This window comes from Setaria italica, chromosome I (genome assembly GCF_000263155.2).
Source record: "Setaria italica strain Yugu1 chromosome I, Setaria_italica_v2.0, whole genome shotgun sequence".
NCBI classification, from domain to species: Eukaryota; Viridiplantae; Streptophyta; class Magnoliopsida; order Poales; family Poaceae; genus Setaria; species Setaria italica.
Window position 1 is genome coordinate 16,722,153 of NC_028450.1, and position 14,590 is coordinate 16,736,742.

The 14,590-nt window shown below is 53.0% G+C and overlaps 1 protein-coding gene across 1 annotated transcript; it reads left to right on the forward strand.

Moving 5' to 3' along the window:
* The first annotated feature begins 12,232 nt into the window (after window positions 1–12,232).
* LOC101766129 (protein FON2 SPARE1) lies at window positions 12,233–13,672 on the forward strand. Its single transcript, XM_004952319.2, has one exon. The coding sequence runs from the start codon at window positions 12,721–12,723 to the stop codon at window positions 13,081–13,083; it is 363 nt and encodes a 120-aa protein (XP_004952376.1). The 5' UTR covers window positions 12,233–12,720; the 3' UTR covers window positions 13,084–13,672.
* The last annotated feature ends 918 nt before the right edge of the window (window positions 13,673–14,590 follow it).

Sequence of the window (14,590 nt, forward strand, 5' to 3'; positions counted from 1 at the left end):
TTTTACTTCCCTTGACTACTGGCTCGATTGTAACCCCGGTGTCCGCCTTACGTTATAAAAGGAGGACCAGGGGACCCAAGAAAGGCATAGCTCTTGAGTGAACCAAACAACCCCCGACTCACAACCCTTCCACACGAGCATCAGTGCACACCCACAGAGACTTGGGACCAGCTTCGCTCTCTTACCCGTTTGTAACCCCTACTGCAAACTTGGCATGAGTAACATGAGAAACCTCCCACACTGGATGTAAGGCTATTTCTGCCCGAACCAGTATATATTTCGTGTCCCCTCGTGCAACCATCCGAGCCTTACGCACATAGAAAACAAATTTACTTGCCGGAGTCTTGACCCGTGATTCTTGACACCGACAGTTGGCGCACCAGGTAGGGGACCTTTGCACATACGACGATCACCACCAGCTTCAGATGGCCAACCATGATGTCAGCTTCCCTCCCGGCTCCCACATTCGCTTCGGGAGCCTGGACTTCCTCACCACGGGAAAGGGATTCGATCTGATTCCTCTCCTCGTCCTGCCCGCTCACCCCGTCACCTCCGGCTCCACCGCCGGAACGGTGGTGAGCGGCTGGGCGCACACCACGAGACCTCTTTCGGAGGAGCAGCCCTTTGGCCTACCCAACGCCGCGATGACTTACGGTTGCCTTCTAGCACGATCCATGATCGTGCCACCCGTGAACAATGAGTTCATGGGCGTAATGGAAACGGCCTCCGATGCTGGTTCCGACAACGGGAGCTACCACCCCTCGTGTGTATCCTTCATGGTCGACATGCACTCCGCGGGGTCCAACAACGACTGCGGTGAAGGGAGGCAATGCAATCCACCACCACGCGCCGCAGCTGCAGCCGAAGCCCTCACCAAGGTCTCGGAGCAGCCTCGACTGCCGGAGGCGGGTGCGGTGCACAATCAGGAGGTTGAGCACCCTCGCAATGAAGGCGGAGCGCGTCAACGGGCACGCGATGTCCAGCGGCGCATCTGCGAGGATGAGGATCGCCCCAACTCTTCACACGCGCTAGCCAGAACAGCACCGCCGCAACGGCCCTACTCCGATGACTCCCCGAGCCAGCGATGCCCGACGAGTGACAGGCACACCAAGAGGTGCGCAACCTGCTTGAGTGTGCCTCAGTCCAGCAGGCAGAGAGCTCCGTGTCCTGATGACGCAGGCACAACGCCAGCACGGTAGCGCCAACCATGCCTCCCGAAAGGCGTGGGGAGTGTGTCCACCAGCCTCCCCCCAGGGGGGACCAGGCCGCACCCGCTCGATGGACCCCACTGCCTGCAGGTGGCGGAGCCCCATCTGTCCATCGGCACGTTGGTCCTGTCCGCAACGCCCGTGACACCCTGGACGTGCGAAGGCGCTCGTGCATGAACAGGGAGGATGGAGCCAACCGTGCCTACCATGCCGTGGTGGCCGCTACGACAGCGAAGAAGACCGGAGCCCGAACCCCGACCCAGCGGGGCATAGGGCCTTCTCCACGCGCATCTTGAACGTGCCATTCCCGGCATGTTTCAGGCAGCCCACCAACATGGCCATGTACTCCGGGGAGACGAACCCTAGGCTTTGGCTCAGCGACTACCGGCTTGCCTATCAGGCCGGTGCGGCGGATGATGACCTGTTCATCATCCACAACCTCCCTCTGTTCTTAGCTGACTCAGCGTGAGCCTGGCTGGAACACCTTCTGTCAGGTCGAATCCGAAACTGGAACGACCTAAGGGAAATCTTTGTAGGGAACTTCCAGGGCACGTACATGCACCCCGGAAACTCCTGGGACCTCCAGAGCTGCCGCCAGGGGTCGGATGAGTCCCTTCGAGACTACATCCAGCGCTTCTCTAGGAAGCGCATCGAGCTCTCCAACATCACTGACGCCAACATCATCGGAGCCTTCTTGGTGAGAACCTCTTGCAGGCCCCTGATCTACGAGCTGGGACGCAGGGGCCCACAGACCACCGAGGAGCTCCTCAACATCACCACTAGCTTTGCCTTGGGCGAAGAGGTCATCAGGGCAATCTTTGATCGCTCCAAAGGCAAGGCAAAGTGGGAGGAGGACGCCGACGAGGGCACCTCCAACCGCCAGCAGAAGAAGAAGAACAAGCAATGGCACGAGGCTCCCCTCGTGGCTGTTGCCGAGCGCAAACGGGGAAAGCCACCTCCCGAGGGCACCCCTGGCTTCTTCAACAAGTTGCTTGAGGGACCATGCCCGAACTATGAGTTCCCCGTCAAGCATGCCTACAAGGATTGCAACCTCATGAAGAGGTACTTTGTAGGCAATTCGGTGAAGGGCGACCGGAGATGGAAGCCCGAAGAAGAGAGGAAGGACGTTGGAGAGAAGGAAGACAGCTTCCCCAACGTGGACGGCTGCTTCATGATCTTCAGTGGGCCAGCGGCCTACCACTCCAGGCGTCGCCGAAAGCTAGAACGCCACGAGGTCTACGTGGCCGACCCTGCTACTCCGGCCTTCCTCGACTAGTCAAGGTCCGCCATAACCTTTGACCAGTCTGACCACCCGGAGCGTGTCCTGAAGCCGGGACGCTAGCCCCTCGTTGTCAACCCCATCATTGGCACAAAGCACCTCACCAAGGTGCTCATGGATGGAGGCAGCGGCCTCAACATCCTCTATGCCGAGACCCTCGACGCCATGGGGATCGATCGATCCCGTCTCCATCCCAGCGAGGCTCCATTCCATGACATCATGCTGGGGAAACGACAATGCCCCTCGGGCAGATCGACCTGCCCGTCACTTTCTAGACTCCTTCCAACTTCAGGAAGGAGACCCTCACTTTCGAGGTGGTAGGCTTCCGCGGAACCTACCACGCCATCCTGGGATGGCCATGCTACGCCAAGTTCATGGCCATCGCCAACTACACCTACCTCAAGCTCAAGCTGGCATTGCCCAACGGGGTCATCACCATCGGCACGTCTTTCCAGAAGGTGTACGAGTGTGATGTCGAGTGCTGCGAGTACGCCTCGGCCATCACTTGCTCGGAGGACCACGCTATCCGGCTTTCAGAGGGCGCCGAGGACCTGCCCGATTCCAAGCAGTCCTCCACCTCTTTCGAAGCTACGGAAGGCGTGAAGGAGGTCCCCTCCGACCCCAACTGCTCCAACGGCAGGACGGTGCGGATAGGCGCTACCCTATCCCCCAAATAGGAAAGCACACTCATCAACTTCCTCCGTGCAAATAGCGACATTTTTGCATGGAAACCCTCGGACATGCCGGGCATCTCGAGGGAAGTTGCCGAGCACTCTTTGAACATCAAGGTTGGCCCCAAACCGGTGAGACAAGCCTTGCGACGCTTCGACGAGGAGAGGCGCAAGGCCATCGGTGAGGAGCTCTAGAAGCTTTTGGTGGCCGGGTTCATCAAGGAAGTGTACCACCCCGAGTGGTTAGCCAATCCTATTCTTGTACGAAAGAAGAATGGGAAATGGAGAATGTGTGTTGATTATACGAGTCTCAACAAAGCATGCCCAAAGGATCCGTTTCCTTTACCACGCATAGATCAAATATTTGACTCAACCGCAGGGTGCGAAACCCTTAGCTTCCTCGACGAGTATTCCGGTTACCACCAAATCGCGATGAAAGAGTCCGACTAGCTCGCAACCTCTTTCATCACCCCTTTCGGGCCTATTGCTATGTCACGATGCTGTTTGGCCTCAAAAACACGGGGGCTACACACCAGCGATGTATGCTCAAGTGTTTTGGGGACCTCATCGGGCGAACCGTTGAGGCCTACGTGGACGACATCATGGTCAAGTCCAAGAAAGGTGACAAGCTCATCCCCGACCTTGAGTTGACCTTCGAAAGGCTGAGAGACAAGCGCATCAAACTCAACCCCGAAAAATGCATTTTCGGGGTCCCGAGGGGCATACTGCTCGGCTTCATCGTCTCCGTGCGCGGCATCGAAACCAACTCGGAGGAGATATCAACCATCAACGATATGGGGCCGATCCAAAACCTGAAGGGAGTGCAGCGTGTCACGGGATGCCTTGCGGCCCGGAGCCGCTTCATCTCCCACCTCGGTGAACAAGGACTCCCCCTCTACCGACTCCTGAAGAAGACCGACCGCTTCGTGTGGACTGCTGAGGCCCAGGAGGCGCTGGACCAGCTCAAGCAAATCCTCATGAAGGCCCCAATCCTGGTCCCACGGACCGACGGGGAGCCACTCCTGCTCTACATTGCGGCAACCACCCAGATGGAAAGCACTGCTCTAGTGGTGGAGCGAAAGGAGGAGGGACACGCACTCAAAGTGCAGCACCCGGTGTACTTCATTAGCGAGGTATTGTCCGACTCCAAGGCCCGCTACCCCCAAATCCAAAAGCTCATATACGCAGTCCTCATCACAAAGAGGAAGCTGCTCCATTACTTCACCTCCTACCCAGTGACGGTCGTGTCATTGTTCCCCCTCGGCGAAGTGATCCGGAATTAGGACGCCATAGGGCGGATCGCGAAGTGGGTGCTCAAGCTTATGGACCAGGGCATCACCTACGCCCCCCAAACAGCTATCAAGTCCTAGGTGCTCGCCGACTTTGTCGTGGAATCAACGGAGGTCCAGACGCCATCAGCGCCGGAGAAGCAAGAATATTGGACAATGCACTTTGATGGGTCACTGATGAAATCTTGCGCCAGAGCAGGCCTACTCTTCATCTTCCCCCTCGGCGTACGCATGAGGTACATGATCCGCCTCCATTTTCCCACGTCTAATAACATCGTCGAGTATGAGGCTCTTCTCAATGGGCTTCACATCACCATCGAGCTGGGCATCCGATGGCTAGACATCCGAGGTAACTCCCAGTCAGTCGTTGAACAAGTCATGAAGGAGTGGAGCTGCCATGACCCCAAGATGGCGGCATACTGCAATGCGGTCCGCCAGCTCGAGGACAAGTTCGATGGTCTTGAGCTCAACCACGTTGCGAGACGCTTCAACGAGGCAGCTGACGAGCTAGCAAAAGCGGCATCAGTGACCAGCATAAGCCCTCAATCCGCTACGAGGAGCTAGGAGAGGTCGGCAACACGCCACCTGTTCCGAACTCGGGAGCCGACCCTTATGAGGAGTCAAAGGAGGTCAGCAACACGCCACCTATCCCGGACGTGGAGGCCGACCCCTCCGACCTCGAGGTAATGGAAATCGACATGAATCCAGCAGAGGGACCCAACTCCCTACCTGACTGGAGAGCCCTGTACCTCGATTACCTCATCCGCGAGTTGCTCCCAATGGACAAGACAGAGGCGCGAAGGATCATCCGCTGCGCCAAATCCTTCGTCATCATCAACCAGCAGCTCTACAAGCGGAGCCATACCGGCATCCTGCAACGCTGCATCCCGATCGAGCAAGGAATCCTAGGGGCAGCATCCTGTCCCGTTTTGGTCGCCGCCGCCGAGGCAGGCACTGCCGTCTCCGTTGCCACCACTGAGGCAGGCGCCACCGTCTCCATCACCGCCATCAGGGCAGGCGCCACCGTCATCACCGCCGCCGCTGTCTCCACGACTAGTGCCTCAGGCGCAGGCACCTCCCCCGCCAGCTCTTCCTCCGCCTCAAGGTCTATCAGCTCGGTGCGTCGAGGAATCCTAGGGGCAGTATCCTATCCCGCTGGGTCGGCTATGGGGGCAGAAGACGAGGTGGGGGCCGGCACTTGCGCTGCGCCCGACTGCGGCACCCCCTCTTGAGGCCACCTTGGAGGCCACCTCCATGCGGGGCACCACGGCCTCACCGATGACGTCGCCGCTCGCTCCCAGCAGGGTCACGGCTGGCCTCGCAGAAGCAGCCGATGACCAAAAAAAGAATAAGGTACGCGCGAGTGGCACTGCAACACAGCGACGACTTTCCACTTACCTTGCCGCAGTACGAGGGCAACGGGCATGGTTCACCCCCGGGCTCAACACCAACCCCGAGACATCCGATAACGGCCACTTGCCGCTACCCCTCTGCTCGTGCGATGCAGGCAAAGGGTCAGGGGTCGCTCCCGTCGATTCATGAGGCCCACCCCTTGCCAACCCCTGGGGCGCGGCCTTCGAGCCCTGCGGGGTCGGGCCCTGGGTGGGCGGTCCGCTCGGCCTATCCCCCGTGGTCGGCTGAGGGGCAGGCGCGCCCCTCACTGACCCCTGGGGCGTGGCCTCCGAGCCCCGTGGGGTCAGGCCCTGGGCGGGCGGTCTGCTCGGTCTGTCCCCTGTGGCCGGGTGAGGGGCAGGTGTGCCCCTCGCCAACTCCTGGGGCACGGCCTCCGAGCCCTACGGGGTCGGGCCTTGGGCAGCCAGTCTGCTCGGCCTATCCATGGTGGCCGCTTGAGGGGCACGCGCGCCCCTCGCCGACCCCTGGGGCGTGGCCTCCAAGCTCCACGGCATCCGGCCCTGGGCGGGTGGTCTGCTCGGCCTATCCCCCATGGCCGATTGAGGGGGCTGGTCCCGGATGACGATCGCACCTAGCACGAAGGTCAGAACATAACCCTCCTCCTCCTCCTCCTCAATCTCGTCTTCATCATCCTCATCTGTTGGAGGTATGCCCTAGAGGCAATCATAGAGATGATGATATTCCATTTGTATCCATGATTTGTATATTGTGTTCATTGAATATCCATTAAAGGCTACTTGAATTGATTTGCAATTATGTGAATTGTATGTGAAACTCATTACTTGTATGGTTATTCTAAAGTTGTCCCTAGTCGGAGTTCATGTGAGGACACACATGAATATTAGACTAGCACATGTATTAGTTGATGACTATGTTTCACAAGTCATGGACATGGAGATGTTGAACTAATAATGTGGACACATGTGGAGACATGTGTTAGGACTGACCCAACACGAGAAGTAGTTCTCTCTTTAAGCAACATATACGCTTTGTCCTTAGACCTGAGATTGTCGCATGTATTCTAGATGTGGATCGACCTACTTAGGGGCTATCAAACGCTACGCCGTAACAGGGTAGTTATAAAGGTAGCTTTTGGGTCTGTCAAGAAGCATGCTATGAGACATGGTCAATCAAGATGGGATTTGCCCCTCTCTGATTGAGAGTGATATCTCTGGGCCCCTCGAGTGATCGGATCCGAAAATGCATAGCCATACTACGTACGGTTAAGAGTTAACCTACAAAGGGATTCCGAATCACAAGATCGAGAAAGAGCGGTCGGCTTGAAGCTAGACCAAATATCATGAGGCAAAGGGAATAGCATGTATATTATGTTGTGATGGTTCGTCTGATATGATCTTCGTATGCGTATAGGAGTTGGCACGTCTTGCTAGAGGCCGCTACCGACTATTGGACCAGTAGGAGTACTCGGGCCATGTCTATACGTATCCGAACCCATAGGGTCACACACTTAAGGGGCTGGAAGCCCAATTCAGATCTGATCCGAGTTGGATTAGGTTTAGGAGTACTAATGGGCCTCGGATCCAGAGGCCCATCAGGAACCTCTATAAATAGAGGGGTGGGGGCGCCCTAGGGTTTACACCTTTTGGCGAAACACACCTGCCGCGCCTCCCACGCCCTCGCCTGTTGCAACTCGCGGATCTAGCAGTCCGGCTTGCGACGCTTCCTCCCTGCACGTGTGGATACCTTGGAGGTGTTGCGCCTGCAGCACTTGGACGAGCCATCGATGAGCCGCCGATGAGCCACGACTAGCCGACGACGAGCCGCGGCACCGGAGGCGATCTTGCTGCACGTGGACGAGCTGTTGAGGAGCTGCTGGACGTGATCGACTACGTACGACTACGTGATCGTCTTCACTGCATCGACGCATATCTACATCTTCCGCACCAGTAGTGCGTCGAGTGGTAATCCCGTGATCCTTATACGGCAGTTCTTCCTGGTTATACGCGGTAGAAAATTTTGATTTGCGCTAGTGTAGCCTACCTCGTATCCCAACATCATCCTCATCGTCGTCATTGTCGTGCGTCACAACCGCGCCCCTCCGCCACCTTTGGAACTCCTTCGCGGCCCTCTTCCTCCTCCTCACCGTCTCCTTGTCTTTCCTCCTCTTCTGCTTTTCGGCAAGGAGGCTGCTGCCGCCGCGTTGCGTCCTCCCGCACTGGCGGGCGCGACGCTACAACCCGGTTCAACTTGCCCTGCAGACTCGAAAATTCCACATCAGGAACGGTGAACTAGAAAACACATGAAAGATGAATGAGAGTGCAAATTTCTCACCAGTAGGACATAGCCCTCGTCCGGGCACATCAGAGGGTGTCCCAGCACCGGGAACACGAGATCCCTATCGTCCAACACCTCCCAGACGTGTTGCTCGATCTCGGCATCGGCAAGCACACCTGTCGCAAGGACGGTGCCGTCAGCCGCACCGGGAACCATATCGCCGAGCGCGTGGGCCCGGAGCATCAGTGGCGCCCCCTTCCGAGCATGGTATGCTCCGATAACTCCGGTCTCGATCAGGCCCTCCTCCTTCAAGCGATTGATGGCCTAGAGAAGATCGACAATGTTCCTCTTCTCCTTCTCGACCGGGCCGTAAGTCCAGTTGTCCGGTGCCTCTGAGATCACGCGGTCGGTGAACTCCAACAAGGGGGACTCGGAGCAGTTCTTCACGTAGAACCACTGCTGGTCCCACCCCTTATGGGACGGCACGGACTTCATCACCATGTTCTCCCTGGCGTGGTTCTGACGGAGGTGGATGCCAGTGCACCTCATCGGCACCGAAGCCATCTGCACCTGGATCCCCTTCTTCTCGATCTTGTGATGTAGGGTGACCGCGAAGAAGTATTTCCAGAGTGAAAAGTTGGGCTCAATCCCCAGGTACCCCTCACATAGCGCGATGAATGCCGCGATGTGCTAGATCCCGTTGGGGTTGAGGTGTTGCAGCTCGAGCCCGTAGTAATGCAGCAGCCCGCGGAAGAGGTGGCTTGGCGGAGTCGCGAACCCCCTCTCATAGAAGTGCGCGAACAAGAAGACATATTCATCATCCAGCATCGGCGCATCCTCCCTCTCGGGGTACCGCCAATAGTTCTTGGTGGTCCTTGTTGGAGGTATGCCCTAGAGGCAATCATAGAGATGATGATATTCCATTTGTATCCATGATTTATATTGTGTTCCTTGAATATCCATTAAAGGCTACTTGAATTGATTTGCAATTATGTGAATTGTATGTGAAACTCTTTACTTGTATGGTTATTCTAAAGTTGTCCCTAGTCGGAGTTCATGTGAGGACACACATGAATATTAGACTAGCGCATGTATTAGTTGATTACTATGTTTCACGAGTCATGGACATGGATATGTTAAACTAATAATGTGGGCACATGTGGAGACATGTGCTAGGACTGACCCAACACGAGAAGTAGTTCTCTCTCTACACAACATGTACGCTTTGTCCTTAGACCTGAGATTGTCGCATGTACTCAAGATGTGGATCGACTTAATTAGGGACTATCAAACACTACACCATGACAACGTAGTTAAAAAGGTAGCTTTCGGGTTTTTCAAGAAGCATGCTATGAGGCATGGTCAATCAGGATGGGATTTGCCCCTCTTTGATTGAGAGTGATATCTCTGGGCCCCTCGAGTGATCAGATCTGAAATGCATGGCCATGCTGCGTATGGTTAAGAGTTAACCTCGAAAATGCTTGAAGCTAGACCAAATATCGTGACGCAAAGGGAATAGCATGTACATAATGTTGTGATGGTTCGTCTGATATGATCTTCGCGTGCGTATAGGAGTTGGCACGTCTTGCTAGAGGCCGCTACCGACTATTGGGCCGAGTAGGAGTACTCGAGCCAGTCTATACGTATCCGAACCCATAGGGTTACACACTTAAGGGGCTGGAAGCCCAATTCGGATGTGATCCGAGTTGGACTAGGTTTAGAAGTACTAATGGGCCTCGAAGCTAGACGCTCGTTAGGAACCTCTTTAAATAGAGGGGTGGGGCGCCCTAGGGTTTTCATCCCTTTGGCCGAAACACATCTGCCGCGCCTCCCACGCACTCGCCTGTTGCAACTCGTGGACCTAGCAGACAGGCTTGCGACGCTTTCTCCCTGCACGTGTGGATACCTTAGAGGTGTTGCAAATGCAGCACCTGGACCAGCCGCCGATGAGCCACGACGAGCCGACAACGAGCCGCGGCACGAGGACGATCTCGCTGGACGTGGATGAGCTGTTGAGGAGCTGCTCGACGTTGACGTGATCGACTATGTTCGACTACGCTGATCGACTTCGCTGCCCCGACGTGATTCTACATCTTCCGCACCAGTGCGTCGAGTGGTAATCTCGTGATCCTTATACGGCAGTTTTTCTGGTTTACATGGTAGAAAAATTTTGATTTGCGTTAGCGTAGCCTACCTCGTATCCCCACAATCCTCTCGCAGAGGAGGCCCTTCTTCACGAGGTCGGTGGCGCGCGCGGTGTTGAAGTTTTGAATCATCGTGGATTAATCATGCAAACTATCTCCCAAAATTGAAAGAGATTTGGAAAAAAGAAATAACATCAAAAAATGATGTAGAAAAGTGGTATATCAAAATTAACAGAGTCAAAAAGTTCCTAAAAGGATGGGGACTCAACCTAAAGGATCAAACAAGATGCTATAAACATATCCTTCAAACTGAACTACTTGAACTAGAAAAGAAAGAAGAAGAGGGTCTGCTACCTGCAACTCTGATGGATGGGAAAACTTTTATTCAAACAGAACTACTAAGATTACTTGAAGAAGAGGAGTTGTACTGGCATAAAAGATCCAACCCAAATTGGTTGTTAAAGGGAGATAACAACACTGACTATTTTCACAAAATAGCCAATGGGAAGAAGAGAAAAAAAATACAATCTTCAATTTAGAATATGATCGCACAAGCATTGAGAAGGATGAAGATATCCTGAATCATGCCACAAACTACTATAAGGACCTCTTTGGACCCTCTGATAGTCCAACCTTTAAATTAGATCCAAACTGCTGGGATCAAAATGAGAAAGTGATAGAGGAAGAAAATGAATTTCTATCTAGACCGTTCTATGAAGAAGAACTTAAAACAACAGTTTTCTCTATGGAAAAAAACACAGCCCAAGGCCCAGACCATATGCCAGTGGAATTCTACCAGTCTAGCTGGTATATGATCAACAATGATTTACTAGAAATGCTAATGGAATTTGGAGAACACAAAATGCATATTGGAAGGCTAAACTATGAGACAATCACATGGAGGCTAAACTATGGGATAATCACACTGATCCCTAAAACTAAAGAAGCCAGCATAATCCAACAATACAGACCCATTTGCCTAATGAATGTGAGTTAACAAATTATAACCAAAACCCTCATGTTAAGATTTGAAAATTGCATGAGCAGAATAATGAATAGATGTCAGACAACCTTTATAAAGGGTAGAAACATAATGGATGGAGTGCTAACTCTACACGAAATTCTACATGACGTCAAGGTCAAAAAGAAAGATGGCCTCGTCCTTAAATTAGATTTTGAGAAAGCCTATGATAAAATTAGTTGGGATTTCCTCTTTGAGAGTTTGAACAGAGAGGCTTTTATGAGACATGGTGTAAATGGATCAGAGAAGTGGTCTTGAGTGGAACTCTGAGTTTAAAACAAAGTATTGTCGAACATATCATAGGATTCAAGCTTTGGAAATTCCTTTCTTATTCCCTGTTGCGAAAGAGAGTGAGAGAGTGAGGTAGTACCCCGCAGCACGAGGTTGATCCGTAGACGCCAGCGAGGTTTTTGCTTAACCTTTTGTAATCCATTTCCTCGTCGCCGATTTTCATGGGTTATGTTTTTGAATAATCAATAATTTTAACCAAATGATTATTTACTAAGTTTTTTGAAAATATATCTTTGTCGCCGGTACTATTTTTCTATAAATATAAATTATTTACTACATTTTCTGTATATACATAATTTTGTTTATTGTGTTTTTTTGAAAACACGTGCCTGTGGCACGTGCATCTCTACTAGTTCAAAGAAATGAGCTTGCATTGCCATATCCTGCGGTAACCTTGGAGCTCCAATGAATAGGCCCAACACAAAAGGCACCCGCGAGCAACTTGCGTCGGTCCGCCCTCACCAACATGGAATTTGTCCCGAGTTCCCAAACAAAACGCACGAATGTCTCCATTAACTACTGCACGGGGTCGAGGGCCATGTAAAGACTAGCTGGCTTGCCCGGCTTCTAAGCGTCCGTCCAGGCCAGCCAGCGAGTGAAATCCATCTTCCATCCCCCGTCGGGTCGTCGTCTTCACTTGTCACTTCCTTGAACGCGAAGTTAGCAGCACCGTCCCATGCATATTTGCCTGCCATCCGCCACCGCGTCCGGGAAAGCCGGGAGATGGAGTGCGCTTGTGAGTCCATCTCGGTGCGGAGTAGGAGTATGTAGACCGGCTCGGCGAGGGGGCGTGATAGCTGGCCGATGCATTTACGCAATCGTGTGAAATCCGGATCAATTAATCGAGCCCAGCGATAGGAGTCCCACGCAAGCAACTCCGCTCCTCTTTAACGCCCTCCACCACGTCTCAACTCTCAACCCCTCCCTCGTCTCGCCTTCGCTTTGCCGGTTTTGCCTACACCAACCTCTCGCAAGCTCCTTCCCCAGCTCGCCAGGTAAGCTATACCAAGCTAACACGTACGTGCATTACAGCCTGGTTGCTTCCCTTGCTAGTTTCTCCGTTCGGTCTCAACCTGTGGCTACGAGGGCAGCGCTAATAGCTAGGTAGCTAGCTCGGCCTCGGCCCCATCCATGAATCCTCTCGCTAGCCAAAAGCCTGCACGGTCGCCATGAGACAACCTACCACCGCCGTCTCCGTCATCCTCCTGTGGCTCGCCCTGCTCACCGTCGCGTTCCACGGCTGCGGTGGCTTGCTGGTGAGGCGAACAGTCTCGGTCGCCATCCCGGCAAGGAAGATGCTGCTTGCCGTGACGAGCTTCGACGCTGCAGCGTCTTCATCAACTGGTCACCACCATCACCAGAATCAGCAGCGGCAGCATCACCAACACCATCAGCATCACCACCACCATGTCGACCGATGGAACCGGCAGGGAATCCCACCGTCCTCTGTTGGCAAGGGCGAGGAGATCGATCCGCGGTACGGCGTGCAGAAGAGGCTGGTGCCTACAGGCCCGAACCCATTGCATCACTGAGAGGTCGGCACGCGCTCAGCACATGCATGGATCGAGGACTTTTTCATGGTCGCCCAGGCCGATCAGACTCGAATTCGTCGGTGAGTGGAGCACATCATCCTGCTGTGGGTTTTGATCAACCGAGTTTCGAGTCCAATATTCTTTTGATTGTGGAGTGGATGGGTGCGGAAGGAAGCCTTGTTGGTGTGGCCATCATATTCATCGGACATGGTGCGTTCATGTATGTAATCTTGGTCTCAAAGCTGCAAAGCAAGTGAAACGAAAGACAGAGGATAATCTCTATTCTCTGCTCAGTAGGTATAGTAGCTAAATATATACTCTCTCCGTTTTAAATCATAGGTCGTTTTGATTTTTCTAGATTCATAAATATTATTATGCATCTAGACATACACTATATCTAAATACATAATAATATCCATGAATCTAAAAAGGCTAAAACGACCTATAATTTGGAACGGAAGGAGTATATAAGTTATGCTGATGAGAGAGGATATATATGCTTATGCTTTTGGTTTCTTTCTTCCATCCCAATTACATTTTTTTCTATTCCTCGATCAAAATCTTTACATGAGTAAGAATTGTAAATATATAGAGATGATCTATATACTTATCTTTTTTTTCCTTTTTAGGGGTCGCTGTGGATAACATAGATTGATCCAGCAGCTCACATGTGTGCAAGTAACTCACCACGCAAAAGCAGTAGTAAATTGGAATTTTCCGCCGGTTTTCCAATAGTAGAGAATTGGTCTTTAGTCCCGGTTGGTAGGGTGCAAATCTCCCGAAAATCCATCCGGGATAAAAGGGGGGTCTTTTGTCCCAGGTCACTCAACCGGGACTAAAACCCCCTTTTATCCCGGTTGGTATACCAACCAGGATAAAATAGGCCACCATCCCAGGCGCTGAAAAAAAAATCCTAGGAGGGGCCCCCACACGTGATTTTTCACGCGAAATATGCGCGTGCGTGCTGCGTGGGATTCCATCCCACAACCTCCAACCTCACATGTAGCTTCCTTGCCATCCCACCTACACACCACATCTGACTATTTAGGGGATGCTATCCTTTTGTATTAACTCGTGGGGGACCCTTTTATCCCGGTTGGAAACACCAACCGGGATAAAAGGGTCGAGAGTCATTTATTCCGGTTGATGTTTCAAATCGGGATAAAAGGGTCCCTAACGAGGTGACTGAAAGAGGACTAAATCCCAAATGACTCTCGACCCTTTTATCCTGTTTCAAACCGGGATAAAAGGCCTCTCAGGGTCTTTTTTTCCCACTAGCCTTTGCAACCCGGATAAAACTTCCCGGTTGGTGAGCCTCCCACTAGTGATCGAGCTTTAGTCCCGGTTGGTGAACCTTTTGTCCCGAGCCAACTTTAAACCAGGATAAAAGAAGGTACATCGAAAGCCAATTCTCTACTAGTGTTCGCTTCACTTGGAAAATGCACGCGTCAGGTCGTTACGAGAGATGTACGCGCTGTAAACTGGGGAGTAGCGGTGACAGCACGGC

Bases quoted from the DNA above. Each gene is read 5' to 3' on its own strand.
- LOC101766129 (XM_004952319.2), top strand. From the start codon at position 12,721: ATGAGACAACCTACCACCGCCGTCTCCGTCATCCTCCTGTGGCTCGCC.